General features: G+C 37.1%; 1 protein-coding gene across 2 annotated transcripts in view; it reads right to left on the bottom strand.

Annotated features, from left to right (window-relative positions):
* Window positions 1-24,994, bottom strand: part of CNTN5 (contactin 5) — a 1,028,052-nt gene that overhangs the window by 126,889 nt on the left and 876,169 nt on the right. For both annotated transcript variants that reach the window (XM_040976845.1, XM_040976846.1), the window contains one exon: window positions 1,091-1,218. In XM_040976845.1, coding sequence (XP_040832779.1) covers window positions 1,091-1,218 — 128 coding nt within the window. The remainder of the gene's footprint in view (window positions 1-1,090; window positions 1,219-24,994) is intronic.

The raw sequence follows: 24,994 nt of genomic DNA, 5'->3' as shown, positions 1-24,994 counted from the left end.
AAATGCTTTTCTACGAAATTTATTTTGTAAGCAGCACATAGAAGGAATACGAGAAAAGCTAGGCTGGATTTCTGTAATGTATAATTTAAATGCAAGTTTCTCTTATATTGTGGTTTTTTTCTTCTCTTGATTTTTGCCACTTTTCTGTATCAGAGTGCTGGTTCCTATAACTATGTTTTCACTAATGCAGATAGGGAAACAAATGAGCATTTTCATTGTTTTATAGGTAAAATATAATTTGCTGTATAATATAAGCACAATGGAAAAAATTAAGGATGCATTCAGTTGTGAACATATCCTTTTGCCAGTTAAATAAATCTTGATGCCTAAAGTATGAATTTTCTTTAAACCACTAAACAGTAACAAATAGTGTCAAAAGAATATGGGTTTTAGATGTTGCCCATGTTGAAACAGAGTACCAACAAAAACATTCAGCAGTAATATGTGCTATGTTAAACATGTAGTTCGCTTTAGAATTAGAAAGCTAAGAGAAATATTTAAACAGCAATATTCATAATTCTTAAAAGATATGTGATGTATAAAATCTTCCATGGATTCAGAAGTAAGAAGCAGCTGTGTTGCTGGGATCTCTTCATGTGGCTGCCTCCATCACTGACCCACACACTCCTGCTTCTCCTTTCTGGCCCATTCCCCAGTAGCAGTGATAACAAAGGAATGCTCCTGGTTAGTGCTGAAATTATCTTAAGGAGAGGAAAGTATTTGTATTGTTTTTCTACTTTAACACTTTGAGATATTAGATAGTACTTCATAAAGCCTTTTTTAAAATCCTCTTACAAATTTTGTCAGAAGTAAAATATCAGATTTCTGCAGCACGCTTCCTTGCTGTATTGTGCCCTAAATGGTGGAAAGCAACAATATGGTCATATTCATTGTGTGTTTGAAGTGTATTTTATAAACTGGAGCATGCACACATATAGAAACAGATATGCAGGTGTACTTTAAAAAGTTTGTTTTGTAATAGAATTAAACGATCATTTTATTTTAGTGAAAAAAAATTGAATATGCACCCATATTCTTTCTGATAAAGCCATGAAATTGTGATTATAAAACATTTGCTATATAGGCTTACCTTTTATGGACACCGAAGCTATAATTTCAGCAGAACCAAAGATGTTTTCTCCTCGGCAAACATACTTGCCCTCATCTGATTTAGTAGCATTTAGAATCCGTAGACTGCCGTCTGGAAGAATAGCTATTCTGAAAATTATTAAAAAAGGGTTTTTTTTTTCCAGTTTTATTGCAAGTCAACTTAATGATAAGAGTCTCTGATGAAGTGTGAAAGTACTTCTAAGGTAATAATACATAAGGGAAAAGACTGCTATGATAATATGTACTATGAGAATAATGGAAACATTTTGCTCTTCAAGAAATTATGCAATAAACCTTGTTCTATTCAAAGGAGCACCTTTTTTTTTGGCAGTGTTTTTGATAGTTATTTTTTAAATGCATGAGAAAAGGTGACCCAGAATTTGGTTATTAAACATGGTTGCTAGAATGTCACCCAGTGATATTTTAATATTAAGCTTTGCTATTTCACCTAAAACCAAAGTGACCTGAAAAATGAAAATAAAAAAAAACAGCATAAAATATAGAGAGGACAAGCAGAGAACATAAAATTAATTGTGTACAGCCAAGAGATGATTTATGGTACTTTCTCGGTGTTGCCACGGCGGCAGCAAGGGTGTGAAGACTGACCTGGTAACTGGGCTGCTCACTGTGCACTTTGGAAATCTACAAATGTGATATCTAAGCTTGCACGTGGGCTCCTTTAAGACCTTTGTTAAAGGAGGACCTTTAGTTTTATATGCAAGTGAAAAATTAAAGCATTATTAAGATTTTTTAGAAGTTCAGTGGAAATGAAGCTGACATTTGGAATTACTGTATTCTCCTGTGCATTCATCATCCCAGAAATATACGAGTTCCAAATTTAATTAGTACTTTTGTTCTTTTCTCCCTTATATATTCCTTAAGCCTATTATTCCACCAGTGCAGCAACCAGCTCCAGCTACGTGAAATGTAACAGAAGTGGCTGTTGTGGTTTAGTTGATACACTGCTAGAGCTTGGGCTAACTTTTATTAGGAGTGGAGAGATAAAGGGCTAGGTTGCTTTGTGTAAGGGTCGGTCACCTCACTGATCTTACATTCCTAATTGGATCCTCTTGTTCCTGAGAAGAATAATTTATTCCATGACAATATTGAAAATATTAGCCTTGCATTCAAGAATAATGACTAAATCTGTTTAGTCGACATTGTTTATGCTGTTTTAAGTGTGTGTGTGTGTGTGTGTGTGTGTGTGTGTTCAGTCTTGACAGACACTCAAAACAAATGATTATTTGCAGCATTGATATTCATAACAATTGATATTAATTCTAGGCTGCTGAAATACTGCTTATGAATTTGTACTTGCATATTGTCATTAATAAAGATACAAGTTTAAAAACATCAGATGGCTTTCAATATGGATCAAACATGATTTACAAGTGTAAAAAGAAAGACAAATATAGAAAGAAGCCAAGTAAGGAATAGGAAATTTGATTTTATAATTCATGTCTAGGAGGAGAGAGATGCTAGCTTGAGACACAAAGCACAGTGCCCTTAAATGTTACATAATACACCCAAGATAGTCAATGAAAGAATGCTGTCCATTGTTTAGATTGAGAGCATTTTCTGTTAAAATAAAATATAATACATTTGTTGGTTTTCAATCCCAAAGATACCTATGCTATTTTAAAAAGAAGTATTTTAAAGAGAAGCAGATTGCTGACATCTGGAAAATATCTAGATTTTAGTGACTGAAGTAAATTCGAGCTTAGCTGTCTGTTCATCTTCTTTAAAGAAATAAATGCATCTCAGATGCTGGAAGTATTTTAGTTCTGAATCAGGGTGCAGGCTTTCTCAGTAACAGGAGGAAGCGTATTACGTTTTTCTTTCAAAGATAGTTTATGTACATCTACTACTTAGGCCACTGATCCCACTTGGGAGATGAAGAATTTCAAACATTATTTTTGTGAGTATTATTTAACACAAATATTGTAAATTCTGATTGGATTAATTCAATTTTAACTTAGAAAACAAAAAAAGTAGATTCGCTATTGAATCTGATGCAGTATGGTGTTTGGTTATTGCACACACATTACTTAATTGCAGAAATGTTTCCTTGAGATTTTCAGCCTCTTTATCCCTTCCCCTCTGCAGTTATTAAGAGTTCCTAAATTCCACAGTTCTCATGCTTGGCGAGTAATTCTGTTGAACCATATTTGGTTGGACCCAAGAGAGGGTTGGCAAGGAAATGAAGGCTTTTGGAGGTAGGAGGGATTTTTGAAATATAGATCAGTATTGTAGCATTCAACATCCAGTTTTGTTTACTACATTCTCTCTTTTAAGAGTTTTTTTTTTAAATTTTCATTGGAAAGGCAGATGCACAGAAAGACATAAGGAGAGACAGAGAGGAAGATCCTCTGTCCTAAGATTCGCTTCGCAAGTGGCTGCGATGGCTGGGAATGAGCCGAACCAAAGCCAAGAGGCCAGAGCCTCTTCCAGGTCTTCCACACAGGTGCAGGGTCCCAGGGCTTTGGTCTATCCTCAACTGCTTTCCCAGGCCACAAGCAGGGAGCTGGGTGGGAAGTGGAGCTGCCGAGATTAGAACTGGGACCCACATGGGATCCTGGAGTGTTTAAGGTGAGGACCTTAGCCGCTAGGCTACTGCAGAGGGCTCCACTATACTTTGATCTTTAGATTTGTTCCAAAGCTTCTGTTTAGACATGGAGCTATCTTCTTCTTACCCTGCTCCCAATACTGAACCTCTGCGTTATCCATCCAGTAATCCAGTACCTTTGTGACATGGTTGTGTTTATTGCAGAGATCTGTTGTTGAATTCTCAATGCCTATCTTGATTAATTTTAGTACTACTTCTAGACCTCCTGTTTCCCTGTGTGCTTGGTAAAGATGTAAGTCATCCTAGTTTAAGCCTTTCCAAGTAGACTTCTTACCTTGTGTACCGTTGCTTATCATTGGCCCGACTGGTAAGTGATGATGCTCTGGTTTTGAAGCCAGGTTCCTTCCCCTCCCCTCCCCTCCCTTCCTCTTCTCTCCTTTTTGAGAGAAAAAAAGGAAATTATAGAATCGATCTGCATAGAATTCTGGAGCTGCATAAGTCCAAATGCAGGTGCTAGCTAAGAGACAGAGAGAGGGCCAGTGGGGTTTTGGTGGCCAGTATGAGTTTGCTGGAGGGAAAGGTAGATCTTTAGATTTGTTCATAAATGAATGCCAATCCCATTAGATTTAGTGTTCAACGTCATTTAGCTTTAATTATTTGCTGAAAAACCCGAACTAGAAAGTCACTTTGGGGGTTAGAGCTTCAATACATGACTTGGGGAAGGAAGATGATGATTTTGTCAATGGTGAATGGTGTTCCTTGCTCATGCTCCCACACAATCACCAGTCAGGAGTTATTTTTCTCCTTGAAGCATTGCTTCACTTGTATGAAGCCATGAAATACTCAGATATCATTTTCCCATCACCCTGATCACCTTTCCTCTGACATTTTTCTCCCATTTGTATGGAATTATTTATTTTCTGATTTTTTTGAAGTTTGAGAGTTCTTTATAGTCTAGAAAACAATTCTTTTTTAAAGATATTAGGTATCAAATAATTTCTATACCTTAGGTTTTTTCCAACAGTAGAAATTGCTAGTGTTAGTATACTTGAATTTAGGAATTTGATTTTATACATTGTGCTTTTGTTAATACTTCTGCTGGGCAGAGAAATTTTTCTATCTCATGTGTTAGAATTTATAGTTTTAAGGCTTATACCAGATGTATGTTAAATTTGCAGTTGCATTTTCGTTATGGTATGGGATAGGAATGTTACTGTGCATTAACTTACATTGGAAGTGGTTATCCAATAGTAGCATACTTTCATTTTGGAAACATTATCTGCTTTCAACTAAATATTTGTGTTTCCACAAATTCATGCAATGAAACTCTAATCTTGCATTTATTAAAGGATATTTGAATAGTATTTGGATCAGGAGGGTTCAGTTTCCAATGATAAGATTAATTCCATTCCAAAAGAAATATTAATGATGTAGCTTTTCCATCACTTTAATGTATGCCATACAAGGCTGTGTGAAAACAACAAACTAAGATGGTAATCTTTGTCAGAACCTGATAGTATGGCATGCTGATCCTGGATTTTCCAGCTTCTGTAGCTATGAGAAAATATCCAGAACAGGGAGTGGATCTAGTAAGGAAACTGTGGGCACATCTCTGATGGGCTGCAACTCCCACTGGTGAGTATGAGAACCATGACTTGGGGCGGGCCTGGTTTGGCAGGCGGTGGCACCCACTGGCATGAGTGTGGGCTGGAGGGTGGAGTCAAATGGGATGAGTTAGGCTTCAATGTGCAATTATGTGTACAAGAACTGAATAGGAGGTAGGACAAACCAGACCAGTCCACTGTATATGCTGGCAGGCACAGAAACCAGGGCTAGGGGCCAGCCCTAAGGGAGATATTAGGGGTTACTCTGTGCTGCAGCTCCCAATGGTATTTGTGAGGCCCAGCTATGTGGAGGGCAGAGTTTGGCTGGGCCAAAGCATCCATTGGTTTGTGTAAGAAATGGGGCTGGAGATAAATCTGACCTAGCACTTGCAACTACCAGTTTGGACTTAGGCTTATGTAGGTGACAGAATGAACTGGATCCTGTACAGGTAGGTGAACATGCAAGAGATTTGAGATCACCTCAGATGAGATTTCTTTGAGGGTCCCCCCAACTAAACTGCTGCTCTCAACTCCAACCATGGGGAGAGTGGCAGGACCTGTGGGCTACCAATGGAGTGTATGTGTCAAAATTGGACACATGTGGCTTTAATGGAGCAGTGGACAGCATACCCAGAAGCACATGGAGGATATGTCAGACCACTGGAGACTGCAGAGGACTTCTGGTACCATAGAAGAGAAAGGAGGGTGGAACAAATTGGTCAACTAGTCCAGCGAATCATGACAGTAAATTTCTGGGCAAGTGGAGACTCCGAGCTGGATTTTTGTCAACCAATGGACCTTGTAAGGATATCTTCATCACTAGATCTGCAGGATCAACAGCATTTCAGAACTACTAAAACCACTTGAGCAGAACCTTTAGAGCATGCTCCACATCGGGGACCTTAGGATGACATCACGTGGCCATTCCCCATTCCCGGGTACTGAGGCAGTTTGGAGGGTGGGTTAGGCTTCTCCCCTTGTTTTCCCCCTTTCCTCAGATTCAGGAAGAAGAAAATAAATGTGGAAACAATGGTCTCACCCACTTTCTGCTGACCCTAGACCCTTCCCACCATAATCAATGATATAAACATCATCAAAAATAAAATTGAAAAGAGAAGGAAAGGAAAAGGGAAGAGAAGAGAATTTAATTTCACAGATTACAGATATTATCAGTTTTTCCTGAAATTTTGTTCCTCTCAGTGTCTACAAATGTTTAGCAGAGCAATTAAACATCGTTACCAAATCCCTGTGCCTTTTACATCACCTTGCCTGTATTACACAGGCCTCCAAATTGTCTTGTTAAAATTGTCTATCTCAGGAACCATGTTTGATTTCCTTTATTAGCTGCATTAACACACAAACTCACAAACACAGGGGGTACTATGCTAATATTCTAGATGAGTTTTAAAATAAAAAAGTAATTTGAAATTACAATGAGAAATCAAGACAAACATTTTACACCATTGTCTTCATGCTATCCTCCCTTTCTTTAAAGGATTTCTTATTCCTTCTCTATGGCCAAAACTTTCTTCAGAGACCAACGCTTTTGTCATGTAAGATTACACGGTTTTCAATGTCCTACGTGTTTAGCACTTGCTCAGTTTATGAAGTCATCTTCTTTAGAGCAACCCATTCCGTAATTTTTGGCTTTTCAGAATTCCACCATAGCATTTGTTGCTTTTTCTTTACTAGACACTAAACAGGCTGGTTTTATACATTGCTCATTCTTTAGAATTTTCCTGGGGCAACATTTTAAATTTTAACTTTTGAAACAATACAGTGTCAAGATAATGCAGCATTGCAGCAATAAATTCAACATATTTTCCATTGTGATGTGAGTTACAAATGTGAGAATATAATAACTTTAGTGTTATGTTAATATTTTAAATCATACATGTAATTTTAAGAGTTATACCACAAATGTATTTTATGGGGTTTGTTCATATAATGTAGGATAAGTATTTTTTTTTTCAAAATAAGAGAATGTAAGCCCTAAAGAAGTTTAAAACAGTTCTGTTAATGATGGACATTCATATATTATTTATATTATATTTATTTAGATATTATAATATTTAGATTATAATGATATTTATCTTATTTCAGAGGTCAGGAGGCAGGGAGGGCTTTAGGGAGACATTCATGTCCAGGTGTTCTGGAACCTAGGACTCAATCCAGAGCTCTCAGGTGGTAGCAGCAATCGCACTGCGTGAGCTATCTGATGGTACTGTATGCATCAGCAGGGGTATGGGATGGGGGTAGAGCTGGGATTCAAACCTAGGTGCTTTTTTATTGTATGTCATAACTGCTCTACCAAATACCTACCCTTAATGCTTACCTTTAATGTATAGATCATTACAATAACTTTCGTCTACATTTTATTTCATGTAGTGATCCTAACCACTTTGTGAGTGGAATATTGCTTGTCACTTTCACTGGCAAACTCTGACACATCATCACGTACTACCTTCTTCAAGGCTGTTTGGCAAGTGACAGCTCTGATTCCAGCCAGATCTATGTTCTTTATCTTCAGTGTCTTCCTGATTAATTTTGATCCTCCTTCATTTGTCTTCATAAACATGCAATGTATTGCTCTAAGTTGTGTGTTTTTCACAAGCTGGATACTCAGCAGAAGCAGTCAGATTAAAACATTAGACTATGCTTGAAATGCCTTATTGTATGGATGAAAAAATAGAAGTCTAAAGCACATATCAAGTACCTTTTTATAAAGATTTATTTTTGTTTTTATTGGAAAGTCAAATATACAGAGAGGAGGGAAGACTGAGAGGAGGATCTTCCATCCAGTGATTCACTCCCCAAGTGAGCGCAACAGATAGAGCTGCACTGATCTGAAGCCAGGAGCCAGGAGCCTCTTCCTGGTCTCCCATGTGGGTAAAGGGTCGCAAGTCTTTGGGCCATCCTCGACTGTTCTCCCAGGCCACAAGTAGGGAGCCGGATGCAAAGTGGGGTTGCTAGAATTAGAACTGGCTCCCATATGGGAATCCCATCACTTGCAAGGCGAAGACTTCAGTTTCTAGGCTACCACACTGGGCCCATCCTTCTCAAGTACCTTTTTTAAAATGCAGTATTATATATATATAAGATAATATTTATTAAGCACTCATTTTATTTACTTATTTTTACTTATATACCAAGTTTAGTGTGGAGTATTTTTGTTAAATTTTTAGAGTCCCAGTTATATAGTTCTAGTCACTTAATAGAGAAAAGGGGAAAAGGCAAATCGCTAACATAACTAGCTACTTCACACTTTGTATCCAGTGTTCTACCATACAGCTGGAGGCAGCAGAGGCCAGCCAAAGTGCTGGAGTTCCCGTTACTCACATGCACTATCTGGATGGGTATTCCAGTGCTCTTGACTTTGGTGTGACCTAATCCTAGCACTCGTTCGCATTTGGGAAGTGAAGCAACTGATAGAAGATACGTTTCTGTCTCTCCGCCTCTTTCTATGTGCCTTCTAAATCCATCGATCCATACTTTCATCCATACATCATTACAACGAGATTAAGACAGGATTTTAAGATTTTTAGAGCTGAGCTCTACTATACAACTCTCAACCACTACGCGCAGTCCTGAAGTAAATATGCAAGAATACTTTGCCTAAAAATCCCCCATTTTGGGCCCGGCGCGATGGCGCAAGTGGTTAAAGTCCTCGCCTTGCACGCCCAGGATCCCATATGGGCGCCGGTTCTATCCTGGCAGCCCCACTTCCCTTCCAGCTCCCTGCCTGTGGCCCGGGAAAGCAGTCGAGGATGGCCCAAGGCTTTGGGAGTCTGCACCCGCGTGGGAGACCCCGAAGAGGCTCCTGGCTTTGGATCGGCATAGCATCGGCCGTTGAGCTCACTTGGGGAGTGAATCATTGGACGGAAGATCTTCCTCTCTGTCTCTCCTCTCTGTATATCCGCCTTTCCAATAATAAAAAAAAAAACATAATAAAAATAAATCTTTTTTAAAAAAATCCCCCATTTTGTGACAGCTATGACCCACAAAAAAGCTGAGAGAGTCTGAAAAATCAAAGGTAACAAGAAGAGATACTTGTTTCGTGAATATGGTAGAAAATAGGTTCTTATTCCTTAATATGATCTATATGTGTGTGTGTGTGTGTATGTGTGTGCATATATATATACACACATATTTTTAAGCTAGAGACAATATTTTCTCAAGAAGTGCTGCACTGTCACCATGCTGTTTGCTTTAGATACAGTTTAGCTGAAAGGTAGAAGTGAGCTGACCCAGAGAGACACGTGTGACAGCTGTTAGCAAGCTAAAGTACAGAACTTACTTTAATTAATGGACCTCCACCCTGGCTTGGAGCATCACTTCAAGCTCCTCTAGAAATTACAGACCTGTTTTTGCTGAAGCACTGAATAATTTCATGTCCACAGCCATCTGAAGGACAGCTATTAGAGAGCTGCCTGCTTGTCAGCTGTGTTTAGAAAAATGTTGTGATTAGAACAAGAAGAAAAATAAAACTAAAACAAGAGATTTGAACTGCTCACTCTTTCTGCAGGCTATTTCTACAAGGATAATTTGTTGTAAACATAGCACGTTTACCCTGCAGAGGATGGTATTCCCTGTCTTGTTGTTTTGTTTCCTTAAATGGGCCGCCCCATTCAGCATCGCATGCACTACATGAATTCGTATGCAGCATTCTGAGTATGCGTCCGTCCTTTTCAGGGCTAAGGGTCTTTGTGTTTCATGGATAATGTAATTATGCTTAGAGAAGGGAAGTCTGATTTTTTTTGTAAGCTAAGGGCATAATTCACTTTGCTAACTCAAAGGTCATCACTTGTTTTTGTTTTTGTATTGTAGTAAATGCATCAAGTTAGATGTGCTAGATATTATAAACACCTCTCATGCATTTCCTTGTGTCTGGCTAATTGGAGAATGGACATGTAATAGGTGGCAACCAAGAAGTTGTTTTGCTTACTCTGATCACTGCCTTCAACTTCATTTTACCTAATCCATTTTCTACCCTGTTTGGACACCCAGAAAGGTCCCACAGCCTTCTGGTGACTTTCCGTTTTCACAAAGATAAAGTTGGTCTCAATTTCTGGCTTTTGTCTTCCCCTTTCCTAGCTCAGCATAGAGAAAGGATTACAATGCAGGAACCTCCATCCGTGAGGAGAATGATTGCTTCCTATCCTGCTTCTCTTCTTTCTTCCAGGTCCCTTTTCTTGAGGAAGACAAACCTGGTTTGGGACCTGTGGCTCAAGCATTTTTGGATGGGGTTGTCTTTTTGGGGATCTAGCTGCCATTCTACATAAAGTGGACTCTCCAAAGAGCTATATTGACTGAAGTAGACCTCTGAATGTCACTTTTGTTGGCTTCTGTGATGTCGTTGGAACCTCCTCACTGCATAGCTGGGCATTGCATCTTTCAAATGTCTTTCAGCTCCCAATTCTGACATTTTGCTCATGGACCTGAAAACTAATGTTTTGCTGCCTATTCCAGAGCACACTGGAGCCATGAGAAGCATCTAGACTTGCCTTCCTAAATAGTGGGGTGTGCGTTTTGTTCCTGTCATTCCCCTTCCTACCTTGTCATTTTTTTGTCTAATATCCCTCTCTTCCTGGTCACACCGATGCAGGACCTACCCAGCAAATCATATTCCTAAACAATTGTTTAATTAGTGAATTAGATAACACTGTTGTAGTTACTGGGGGTGGCAGCTTAGAATCTTTCTCATCCTTTGAATTTGGAGGTTGGATGGGTAAGGAAAAATCTGGACAATTAACACTAAGAATATCTGCCTTGTCTAATATAATCTTCCATTTAAAAAGGTAGAGTGAAGCATGGCATTGGTGGGGAAGGTACTGCTCTCCAGAGATGATGTTTGAACAGCTGTAATTGATTCAGCAATCTAAGCTGTGCAAGAGCTAGCCGATGCCTTAATTTTTAATTTTTCTTTAGAATGCTGTGTTCATAATGTAACTTTCTTCTCATTGTTAGGCTCTGAACTTAAAATATGATTCTACGTTTCTTTTGCTACCCATTAATTTTATTTGGGGCTAAATGTCATCAATACTATTGCTAATTCTGCTACTCATACTGCCTTCAGTGTCAGTCCACTCCCCATTTCAACACACTGGTCCCATATCCTTTATAATATGGTATATGATGACGTCAGTAGCTGACTCAATAGGCAGCCATGTCTCCTCTCTTCATTTACGATAAAGCCTGAACAAGTGAGATAATCTGTGTTATCTAAATCTCTTTTAGATTTCTAATCTGATCTCAGTTTCCGAGCTGTGTTTATGTGCATCCTATTTTGTATTCAAAAAGAATTACTCATTTTCTAAAGTTGATGTTGTCTTATGATCTGAAGTCACTGCACATACTCTCCTCCAGAGGAGACTCTTCTTCATCTCATTTTTGTCTGATCAATTACTTCCTGTCTAAAACTCCTGTTGCCATCATCTTACAACTGGACGAGGCTCTCTGATCCCCAGGTATTACCTTTTCGCCCATTCTTAACTACTTTTCCTCTCATGTTTCTAAGACTTTCTTTAGTAACTAAGTATGTACTTATCATGAAGTATATATAGTGTTACGTTTGCTGTCTTTAGTTTTTCACTGGTAAATATTTTTATTGTTTGCATTGGTTTAAATATATTTCCTAGTACTCTGGTATGTTTATGAGCATAAATGAACTATTTTTCTTGATAATACAGAGCCACTTAAAAACTTAATGGATGTTCTTCCTCTGAACCACACTTTGAAAACCACTATTTATAACTAGATATAAACCTGTATTTTTATGACATATTTTCCTACTTTATATTAAGTTTTACCCTTCTAGAATCTTGAATACTTTAGTAAAAGCCCATCTCAAAACAAGGTATTTCTTCAATTTCCTCTGGAAGCATGCAGCTTAGCACTAATGAGAAATTGATCTCACTAAGTGAAAGAAATTAAAACTAAACATGAAAAGCTAGGGAAATGCTTTCAGAGTGATTTTGTATGGAACTCTAAACCTTTCCACTGAGATGTTTTTAAAGCTGAAAGATGCTATAGAAATGAATATGGCCCCAGACCAGGAACTTTCTTAGTTGAAAACAAAATAAAAAGAGGCTGAGGTGGTGACATTGAATCATGTACCTGGCAGCTTTTCACAGTGTTCTGAACGGAATAATCTGTCATTTCACATCAACTTGAACATGAAACCTGCCAGTGTGTCTTAATGTAAACTAAAAAGTGAAAGGACAAATATATTTGAAGAATTGCATTCTTTATTACTCCTTGAATTTGGATGGTGTGGGATTTTTGCATTTTCTTTTTATTCGGCTGCCTTTATAAATATCAAAATCTCTCAGGAATCAAGGATAAATTATTGCTCTTCTGAAACTTTCTAAGGTCATAGCATGAGCATACAGGGCAAATTTATGAATTTTGGGTATTCCCACCTGGGATGGATTTTAGACCATTTTAGATTATGCTGACCTAATTAGAAAGCTGTACTGTGGCTAAGCCCTTTAATATTAAAAGGATGCACTTTATTTATTTATTTATTTATTTTTTACTTCGCTCCTGGAAGCAGCTTTCCTACTGCTTAGTTCATTACTTTTTGATAGTCAAATCAGCAAGGTAAAAATGCATTGGGCAGTCAGTGTGAAACTTCACTTCCAATCTCACTCAATTGAACTGTATTTTTTTTTTATCTTTCTAATTCCTTCCATCCACAACACTGAATAGAGTAGGCTTGATTCCAAAGATATTTTTCATATTTTTCACTATTTATCTGTAACTGAAGTTTTTTTTTTTTCCTCAGTCTCAAGCCACTTTCCAGATTTATACCATTCAGCAACAACAGGCTTTCCAAAGAATACAATCTGGGTTAATTTTTTTGAAATTTCTCATCAAGATCAGTGTCAGAGCCAGACAGGCTTCCAATTACTGACTTCCAATTTACAACCCACCATTTCTCTGGATGACTACAAGGACAAAAAACCCAGCTCAGTATCCTTGAAACACTCATTGATCTTCCTTTTACATCTGTGAAACCACTAGGCTACTGACAGGACTCGAGAGCCAATGTAGATGTTAGGGACTGACTCTATGTAATAAAAGTTTTAAACTCAGTATTGATGAGAGTATGTAACAAAATCAAGAATAAGTTAAAATTTCAGTGAGTTTAGGTTTAAAGCACTACCATAACTTGAAAAACATGAAGGCATTGCCTGGATGAGCTAATCAAATTTGTTTTAGTCAGCTTCTACTTGGGAAGAGTAAGTCTGAAATAATCTTAGTATGTGTATTTGTGTGTGTGTTTTCACATCAAAAATTGCTTTAAAAATATCGCACACAGTTTTTTTTTTTTTTTTTTACTAAGAAAGCGAATGCTACTCACAGGCTAAATAACTCTGGATACACAGTTTTATGTTTCTAAATAACCCAAGTTTTAAATACAAGAATATAATTGTTTGGGTTGTAGGGAGAGTTAGAAAAGTGTAAAATGGCTGCCAGAATGCTTCCAGTTTGTACTGATTACTAAGATGTATCTTGGTTTGTATTCCAGGACTGTCTTCCACTCTCCAGCCAGTGAGGTCCCTGGAAGGCAGCAGAAACATCTGTATTAGTTGAGTCCTTGTCCCTGTCTTGGAGACCTGGACTATGCCCGGGCTCCTGTCTTTCACCTGATCTGGCCCTGGCTATTGCAGCCATTTGGAATGAATGAGTACATGGGAACTCTGTCAGTTTTTCTTGTCTATATTCTCTGAACTAAATATAAAAGAGACACTGTGGAGTGCTCACTATGTGATAAGCATTGTGTTGCACTACGGGAGAAGTCATTTCACATAAAGCTAAGATTGAAAGGATAATAAAAAAATAGCCACTTACAGTGTCTGAGAAAAATATTACCTGAGGAAATAATAAATGCAAAGATGATAAGTCCACAAGGAGTTTAGGCAGGGAGACAGAGAAAAGTATATAAATAGATCAAACTTTTTGAAAAGTATTCCTAATTGCATTTATGGAAACTAGCTAGAGAATTTAAGCCTAGTGTACTATGGAAAAAAATTAAAGCTCATTGTTTTTGGGTTTTTTTGGTTTGTTTGGGGAGAATGAGCTGAGTTGTCAATACAGCTTTTGTTATTTCTTAAATAACAATAAGTAGTCATTTTAGTTCGGAGACAAAATCCAGGTTATTACTTTTAAGAGTATTGATTGACATAATATGACATGTTAAAATCTTTAGGAACTGGCATTGTGGTATCACTAAAATGAGCCACAAGGATCCTGGCCTAGAATATTCCCTCACTCCACTGTTGCTAGCTTCTTACTGGATGCTTAAATGATTGAGTTCATAGATTGTCATCTCCCTTGACAAGTTCTGGACTTGACCATCCCTGATCTTATTTCTTTTACTTTTGCTACACATAAACACAGGATCAGATTATTTCCTTTACCTTGGAAATAAAGGCAAATTTCTAAACCCATTTGTCACTACTAATAAATTAGTGTGATGTTTATTTAAGACTGCATTATATATTTTCCATTAGGGCAGTTAAAGGTCTATTTGTGTTCACCACTGAATCTTTTATGTTGAAAGGGGTGACTATTCCAGATTAAGTGTCAAAGAAGTATTTGTTGATTAGGGTAAGGAATGTAGAAATGAATGCTTTTCTTAAGAAAATACTTTATACTCTGTTTGTTTTAAATGTTTCAATCAGTTAATTATTTTCTGTTATTAAGATGCGCCTAAGAAAAATGCAAAGGCTTGCTTTTAAACAAAAGGAACTGTGCCTCACACTTAGGTTATCCTGATCATCCTCTGAAAGCACAATAAACTAAGATTAAGTGCATTGCTAATTTAATATTACATCCTCTTGATTAATTTTGATCACTGTTATTTTGTTGGACTGTTTTAATTGGGCTTTGGAGGCAAAGGTTGTAAGTTGGGGCAGGGAATGTCACTTTAAAAAGGTTGAAATGACATGAATTTACTGATACAGTTAAGAAGTCCATGAAGGAAAATCTAGGAGTTAGTACATTTGAAGTCTAAGTTTTCTGCTCCCTTGGTTCTATGCAAGTGATTTCACTTAGAATCTGGTTTTATCCCTCTATAAAGCGTGGACTCTGTGGTTTCTACGCCTCTTTCCTGTTTTAGTACCATGGGAGCTTATAGCTTAGATCATCCATTCAGGAAAACCAGGAAGAAAGGTCTTTGTTTTGAACTTAGGTGTGTGATCAAACATGTAATCCATATGCTAACTCATTGTTTCAAAGAGCCAATAAACAGAGCATACAAATTGAGGTCAATGACACAGAGTTAGTAACTCCTTCCTGTTGGTGCTTTATCTGATTTAGAAATAATGACACTCAACTCACTGAAAGTGTTTTCAATAATTCCAAAGCATTCATTTATCTGTTTGTCAGCCATTGATACACAGAATCATTGAAAAACAGTATTATTGGCCTTTTTATAACAGGTTGATGACTAATGGCAAAAGTGAAAATCATTTCCTAGGCTGCAAGTCAAATGTAATATGCATGGACGTTACCTTACTAGTGTTCCAGGAGTCAACAACAAAGATATTTTATTTAGGAAACCCAAAAAGATGAACAGCTACATGCTATCCTGGAACACAAAATACCTATTAGTACAATGTTGCTTAAAAATTTAGGATTGCTGGGGCTAGAGTGGTGATGTAGCAAGCTAATCCTTGGCCTGCTAGTGCTGAATCCAATATGGGCACTGGCTCATGACCCTGTGGATTCACTTCTGAGTCATCCCTCCACTTATCCCCTAGGAGGCAGTGTAGGATGGCCCATGTTCTTGGGCACCTTCACCACATGGGAGCCTTGGAAGAGGCCCTGGGCTCCTGGCTTTGGAATGGCCAAGCTCTAGTTGTTGCAATCATTTGGAGAGTGAACTGGAAGATAGAAGATTCTCGCTTTCTCCCTCTCTTTGTAACTTTAACTTTCCAAGCAAAATAAATATTAAAAAAAATCCTTCATATTAGTAATTACATGTTTACATGGCACATATTCATTTGGCATGGAAGCAATCATCTACTAAAATATTGTAAGACTTATATTTCTGTCTAGTCAGGTGATAATTGATTTTCAAATTGGCTCATATATTTTAGCAGTGCTGCCGGAATATTATCTAAATGGTATCAATTTTTGGGTAAGGAAGGAATGTTTACTCCTCCTCACATTATATTTATGTCTTTATCTCATACGTAATATATCAGTTTAAAGTAAAAAAGTTGGTGAAGTCAGAAGTTAAGTAGCACCAGTGAAATAGATCTGAATTACCAAGCAGCAATGGACAATTATTCAACAGATAAATTGGAACAAAGTTGGAAATTTAACATCCACTCATTGTCTATTTAAGCAGACATTGATTCTTTTTAAAAACTTTATTCTTGATCTTTTTTTTTTTTTAATTAGCAGGCATAACAGTTGTGCATAGCTACAAGCATCCCTGGGCTGTCTCAGGGTATGACCATTGTGTGGGACTGAGAGACTTAACTGTGTCCAGGCTGCTGTGACTTTGAGCAGAGAGCAGGATGCATAGAGATGATGCTGAGAAGCTGTGAGGTCCAAAGACACAGGAGGAAAAGAGACTTCTTCCTGTGAGGAAGGATCACAATAGGACTGTCCTTCAGTGTAGCTTTTCCAGGAGCCACTCACTTGTGAAAGCTGAATCAGTGTTCAGATAGTGAACACCTGAGCTGTGTTGCTCTGAGATGGGCAGCAGCATTAACCTCAAACACATATAGATGGAATCTTCACTTGTGTAGTATGGTAAACGTTAAGGTTCCTTGATATAGATCTCTGTACATCTATTTATTTATTTTTAAATTCTAAGTGTATAATGATATTCTTTCTTCTTTCTTCCTCCTACTTGCCTTCCTAGGTTTTTTTTTTTTTTTTTTTGCCTGTTTACTTCAAAGCCAGCTTTATGGAAAAGAGAGGGAGAGACAAAGCGAGGGAGAGAGGGTGAGGGAGAGAGATCAAAAGAGAAAATATGAGAAAATGGGATTGACCGATTTTCCATCTGCTAATCTATTTCCCTGATATCTGCAACATACAGGGCTGGTCCGGGCCAAAGCCAGGAATGAGTCAAGTGGTTCATCTGGGCTCTTCCACTTGGGCCAGGATGCTGCTTTTCCTAGACCGTTAACACACAGCTGGATCAGAAGTGAAGCAGCCGGTTCACTACCCAGTGCCCATGTAGTCACTAACATCACGGGCGGCAGCTTCACCCACCACATCCTAATACTGGCTCCTCTTGTTTGTTTTTAAGAGAAAATGTTTTTTTTTGTTTTGTTTTTTTTTTTAATTTTCATTAAAAGCAAGAGCAGAATGCTCCACTAAATAAAAAGTTCAACAAGTACATTGATTATTTTATGAAACAGCTAAATATGATCATACAGACATTAAAGTGGAAACTCAGCAGTGAGATAAACAGTTTGAAATCTATGCTTTATCACTTCATGGATGATGACGACCCTGGCAAGTCACGTAATTTCTCTGAGCCTCTGTTTTGTGGCTTTCATAACATCATCTGGCTTAACATGCTGTTGTGAGTATTAACAAAGTGATGAGCACTGAGCCTAACACCAAATAAACATTTAATAAAGGTTAGCTGTCATTTAGAATGGATTTGCAGAATCGTAAGATTGCACCCTCCTGTTCACAGCAGTAGCGGTTTTTATTGTTTATCTGATAGAACATCATTCATTTCTAAGTTCTGTTTAACACTTTTAGGGAGCAAGATCTCACTATTCTGAAGGCAACTCACTTTTTAAATTATTTTTATACATTTCACTTGCTTCTTGAAAATGTGGTAGCATAAAGATTATCACGAATTAGTTGGAAAATTAATTTGTACAAATTAACTAGATAATTCAAAAACTCAATCAGAATCTTCTGGTTTTGTTCTACATTTTACCACTTAAATCTTTTCTAATATGTATTTATGGACATCACAGTAAGTGCTTATTAAATTACTCATTTTTATGTTTATGATTTTACTGTTTTTATCCCACATTTTTCCTGTTCATATAAAACATAATGTAAATTTTATTATTTTAAGAAATTTATTTATTTTTATTTGAAATGCAGACTAACAGAGAGAAGGAGAGACAAAGAGTTCTTGTATCTTCTGGTTCACTCCCCAGATGGTCACACTGATAGCTAAGCCGATCCAAAGCCAGAAGTCTCCTCTGAGTCTCCCACATACGTACAGGGGACCAAAGATTTGAATAATTCTGCACTGCTTTTCCAGGCCATAAGCAGGGATCTGAATGGGAACTGGAACAGCTGAGAAGAACCAGCAGCCACAAGGGATACTGATAATTTAATATAGAGGATTAGCCCAATGGAGCCACCATGCTGGCCCTGCTGACTTATTTAGGACATTGTAAATGTTAGAAACTGAGAATAAGGAAATTGATGCTTTGACTTTGATTTTGGAAATTCTCTCTCATTACACATTTTCACTTTGTTCTCTCAATTTCCTCTACTTTTGGTTGTAACTAAAGTATGGCTTATTTCCCATTTCATTAGATGTTTATTCATTAGCCCATGGTTATATGAAGGACAGTAAATAGAATATAGATGGTGTAGCTACTAATTTTAGCAAAATTTCATTTTAATTTAGAAAAGGGTTTCAGCAAGTACTAGAGTAACGATACCCAGAGAAATTTTTTCCAATAAATATTTTACTATCTATTTGTATTTCTGTGTGTATTTATATCATCCAATTTGTGTACATAAAAGGAGTCTTCAAAATGCTTAGAGCATATATATTAGTAAGTAACTGTAACTCAATTTTGAAAACATTTTTGGTACCAGATAACTCATTTTTACTACATTTTCCATGAGCTCTATGAAATACTCTTATATATTGCTTTGTTATATATACATATGTATATGTGTAAGTGGTATTTTTAAAGCAGATATTAATTGGTGTTTGCTAAAGATATATAATGGTTATTTGCTAAATACCACTTTACTTGATTAACATCACAATGAAAATATTCAGGATTGAGTGAGTGAAAGAAAATAAAATACAAATATTATAAACAATTATAAGTGTAATAAAAGAATAATTTTGATAGATAATCTTAATGAGATTTACATTTTATCTTAATTGCATTTTAAAATCACTGTTATGCTTAATTTTAATTTATGATTCTTTAACAAAGAATATGCCTAGATAATTTTAAGCTGGGACTTCATTTTTGTCTTAAATTTTGAATTAATCTTGTCATCATTAACAAAATATAACAGAAATTGTGTAAGATAGATTTTGCCGAATGCTGTGTAAATGATATTGCTGCAAGTTAATGTATTCTGGTATTTTTCAAAGTCTTTGAGAGATATGAAGGCAATAATGAAATGGCGTCTCAGTTACATTTGCTTGGATGCTTCTAATGAATAAAATTTCATTCACCGTTCTAGGAAGGAATGCAGTTATCTGACATAAAGACTTGCAAAGCAGGTTAAGTGTCATCTATCTTTCCTTTCTGATGAAAGGTGAAATAATATTTAGTAACTGGGGAAAAAGGCGGTTGTCAAGAAACATTCGTTATAATCCATTTATTATTAATATGAAATATGAAGGGGGAGGGAACATTTTCTGCAAAGCAAACAATGAATATTATCTGTTTCTGTAGTATTTCTGATATTCCTGGCTGTTGATTTTACTTCTTTGCTTTTAAAGATTTATTTTTAAATTTGAAAGTAAGAATAACAGAAAGACACGGAAAGACAGAGAAAAAGAGATCCTCCATCTTCTGCTTAATTCTCAGGATGACTGCAATAGCCAGTGTTGGGCCAGGTTGGAACCAGGAGCCAAGAGTTTCATCCAGGTCTCCCATATGGGTGGCAGGGGCCACTCTTTTTTTTTTTTTATAGATTTTATTTATTTATTTATTTATTTATTATTGGAAAGGCGGATATACAGAGAGGAGAGAGAGAGAGGAAGATCTTCCGTCCGATGATTCACTCCCCAAGTGAGCGCAACGGCCGATGCTATGCCAATCCGAAGCACAGGGGTGCAGGCTCCCAAAGCTTTGGGCTGTCCTGACTGCTTTCCCGGGCCACAGGCAGGGAGCTGGAAGGGAAGTGGGGCTGCCGGGATTAGAACCCAAGGTGAGGACCTTAACCACTGCGCCACCGCACCAGGCCCGGTAGGAGCCACTCTTGAGCCATTGTCCACTGCTTATCTCACGCCCTTAGCAGGGAGCTGGATCAGAAATTAAGCAGTCAAGGCATGAAGCTACATTGGTTATTGTCAAAAAGGCTTTTTGTTAGTAGTATGCTTCGATTCTTACCTTATTGTCTTGGATGTGTTTTTTACAGCTTTTAAAATACAATATGTATATTTTAAAGATTTGTTTTTATTGGGAAGGCAGATATACAGGGAGGAGGAGAGACAGAGAGGAAGATCTTCTGTCCCATGGTTCACTCCCCAAGTGGCCACAATGGGTAGAGTTGACCCAATCCAAAGCCAGGAGCCAGGAGCTTCTTCTGGGTCTCTCATGTGGGTGCAGGGTCCCAGGGTTTTGGGCTCTGCTGCTTTCCCAGGCCACAAGCTGGGAGCTTCCCAGGGAGCTGGATGGGAAGTGGAGCTTCCAGGATATGAATCAGCACCCATATGAGATCCCAGTGGTTCCAAGGCCAGGACTTTAGCCATAGAGCCAACGTGCTGGGTTCTGAATGTTTCATGTATAGATTTAGGAACATCATGATTCTTCGCACACTGCCCTCTTTCCTGCTTGTATGACCACCTTTCATCCTTTTTTCAAAAATTTTATGCAAATGTACAGTGATGTACTGTCTGTTCACTTCATGATCACAGGCTTAACTGTCCACCAGAGCTCAGCTAATAGCGAATAGAAAACAAACTACTGTTGCTCAGGAGTAGAGATAAAAGCTGTAAGCAATCATCAAATCTCAAAATGTCATTTTTAGTCATATATATGTATATGCATGTGTGTGTGTGTGATTATATAGGTATCACTGTCTTTGTATCACCGATGAGGGAAAACATATGATATCTGTGTTCTTGGGACTGGCGCCTTCCACTTCGTATAATGGTTTCCAGATGTATCCATTTTGTTGCAGAAGGCAAGATTTCTTAATTTTTTTTTTACTCAGCTATAGAATAATATGTATAATTTTATAACATACTGTTTCTGCATCTGTTCAGATAATTATATGGCCTTCATTCTTTATTCTGTTGCTCTGTTGTGTCATGTTTGTTTATTTCATATGTTAAACCTCTTGATTGTTTCGCAGTCTAGCTGCTCATTGTTGATAGGTACCATGCTGCACTATGATTCAACCTAGGTAAAGAACATGTGTTGAGAAATTTGTGAATTTACTTCAAATTCCCCAATTTGCAGCTATATAATTATTTACTATCAATTGTAACACTCATTTGTGTTTCTGTTGATGTCACTTGATGTGCCTCCACTTACATTTCATTGATTTTCTGTATTTTGTCTTGTAGTTTTTTGTCTGTGGCCTGAGTTTTATTATTTCTTTCCTTTAGCTAACTTATTACTGGATTTATTCTTGTTTTCTAGCTCCTTTAGGTATAGCAGTAAGTTGTTTAATTTAAATCTTTCTGGTTTTTAGGTAAGCGTTGCTTGCCATATGTTTAGTACTTATTTTGATGTATTTCATAGCTTTTTATGCATTTTGTCTCCATTTTCACTGTTTCAAGAAATTTTTAAATTTACTTCTTAATGTCTTCCTTGACCAGTAGCTTCTTTAACAATACATTTTTTAATTTCCAAGAATCTGTGTTTCTAAATTTTATTAATTTGAATTTTTGTTCTTTTATTGTATTCAAAGATAGTAAACATGATATCTGCTTTTGTAAGTTTATTGTGACTTCACTTGTTACCTATCATATAATCTGTTTTGTAGTTCTTTGTAGCTGTGAAGAATGTATATTCTGCAATTATTAGATGAGGTGTACTGTAGATATCTGTTAATTTTACGAATTTCTATAAATTGTTTTAAAACAAGAATGGCAGAGAGAGGAAGTGTTGGGGAGCTGAGAATGAATGAATGAAAGAATAAATGAAGGAATGAATGAATACAAATGAATTGGAATGAGAGAGAATCTTTCATCCTGTAGTGTACTTTCCGCCAGCAGGAATGGACCAGGAAAAAGCCAGAAACCAGGAATCCATCCAGTTATCTCAGGAGAGTGACCCCAGATACTCGGGCCATTATCTGCTCCTTTCCCAGACACATTTTCAGGAGGCAGGATTATAAGCAGAAGAGCTGAAATTCAGGATATGACTCTACTATGGGATGTAACACCCGAAGCATTGGATTAATATTCCAAACCACTATACCTGCCCCTGGGGTACAATTTGAATTTTCTGACTTGATGATCTGTTGATTTCTAAAAACCGGTGTTTAAGTCTTCTAATACCTTTGTAGTGGATTCTTTCCCTTCTTTTAGGCCAAATAATATTTACTTAATGATTTGGGTGTTTCACTATTGGGAATATGTAACATTGCAATTGCTATTCCTCTATGATGCATAATGCACTTCTTGCACAGATATTTTTTTAACTGACCTCAATTTAAAATTTACTTATCTGACGTAAGTGTGTATACTCTTGGTTTTTTGGATTCCATTTACATACATATTTTATTCTATCCTTTTATTGTCTATCTTTGCATGTGGTAGGGGGTAAAGTGTGTTTTTTGTAGATAACATGTAATTGGGTCTTGATTTTTGTTTTGTTTCTGTTTTCCATTCAATCATGGTATGTTTTTAAAATAATCATTCATAGGTATGATATTACTACTGCTATTTTGATGCTTGTGTTTTAGTTTTATATTTTACTGCCTTTCTTTTCTTCTCTCTTAAAATCTTCCTTTGTGGTAAAGGGATTTTCTCTGATAGTGTGGTTTGACTCCTTGTTTTTATTATTGGGAAATATGATACAGATTTTTTTTTTTTTGCTTGGTGGCTGTCATGGGGCTTACAGAACGATATTTTTGTTATACCAAGTTATTTTTGAAATTATAGCCAATGCTATTGATTATAAATATAGATAAACAAGCAGATAGATGATAGAAATAACAACTCTGTACTTGCATTCATCCTTCTGTAAATCTTTCCTTTTTAACCGAGAGGGAGAAGGAGAGACAGAGAAGCAGGAACTCCGTTACTGGAGTTATTATCATTGTCTCCAAGGAACTGCATTCACAACAGACCTCGGCCAGGAGACATAGTCATATAATAAACACCCTTCCCACATTTTAGAAATTTTTATGTCTCAAGGTACAGCTTTTTCCTTTGCTTATCTCTGAGCAGCATATTTATGTAATAATAATAATAATTCCTTTAAAATGTATTTATTTGAAAGGCAGAGGTATGGAGATTAAGAAGGAAAGAGAGAGAGATATCGCCTATCTGCTGGTTCACCTCTCAAACGGCTGCAACAGCCAGAGTAACCCGGGAGTTTCTTCTGTTTTCCCCACATGGGTATAGGGACCTACGGACTACATCCACCTTCCACTGCATTCCAAAGCATTTGATCAGGGAACTGGATCACAAATGGAACAGTCAAGATTCAAACTGCAGGTGGCAATTTAACTTGCCAAGCTACAATACCAGCTGCTAGTTATTACTTTTAAAGTTGTTACTTTATTACTTTTAAAATTGTTTTATTTTTCTAACAGTTTACTAACAATGTGAATGTATACACCATTAGTACTGTATTAGAGCATACTGAATTTGTCTGTATATTCCTTTTTTTTTTCTTTTTAAAGAGTATTTGTTTTTGTTGGAAAGGGCAGAATTGCAGAGAGAAGCAAGAGATACTCTCCATCTACTGGTTCATTCCCCAAACAATTGCAACTACCAGAGTTGGTCTGGTTCAAAACCTGGAACCAGGAGCCTCTTCTAGGTCTCCTCCATGAAGGCGGAGGCCCAAGAACTTGGTCCAGCCTCTGCTGTTTTCACAGGCCGTAAGCATGGAGCTGGATTGAAGGTAGAGCAGCTGGGATCTGAGCCAGTGCCGATATGGAATACAGATGCTGCAGACCAAGGCTTAGCCTCTGTGCCACTGTGCCAGCCCCTGTATATCCACTGCTGCATCTGTGTTTTCTAACTTATGATATTTTTCTTCTTACTCATTAGCATATTTTCCTTCAGTATGAAGAGTTACTTGGCAAATTCAGTATTTATCTGGAGACTAAAAAACAACTCTTTTTTAAAAAATATCTAAGAATATCTTTGATGAATACAGTATTCTTGGCTGTCAGTTTGTTGTGGTTGGTTTTGTTTTGTAGAGCACCGTGAGTCTGGTCTCACTCCCAGTGACTGTGTATGGCTTTGCCTAAACAGCCTGCAATCAAATGAATTGGTGTGCTAAGTCTTTTTATTTTTTCCCAACATTGAACATCTCTATCTCTAAACAGGGTAAACTTGGCCATGTGTCTTATAGTAGACTTGATTGAGTACAATCTGACTGATGAAATCTGAGCTTCTTGAATGTAGTCCTTATATCTTCCTGTTTGAAATGTTTCCTGTTAGTATCTCTTTGAGCATGCTTTCTACTTGCTTGGCATTCTTATGTCCCCCTTAAACCATGACAACATGGATAATTTTCATTGCCATGCTGTCCCAAAGTCCCCATTAATCTTTTTTCATCACTTATGATATCTGCTTTTCCTTTTCCTTTTGCCCCTGACTTTGTGT

This window comes from Ochotona curzoniae, unplaced genomic scaffold, assembly GCF_017591425.1.
Source record: "Ochotona curzoniae isolate NIBS_2020 unplaced genomic scaffold, NIBS_Ocur_1.0 contig_2723, whole genome shotgun sequence".
NCBI classification, from domain to species: domain Eukaryota; kingdom Metazoa; phylum Chordata; class Mammalia; order Lagomorpha; family Ochotonidae; genus Ochotona; species Ochotona curzoniae.
Note: the sequence above shows the minus strand (reverse complement) of the source record. Positions and strands in the feature narration are given on the sequence as shown.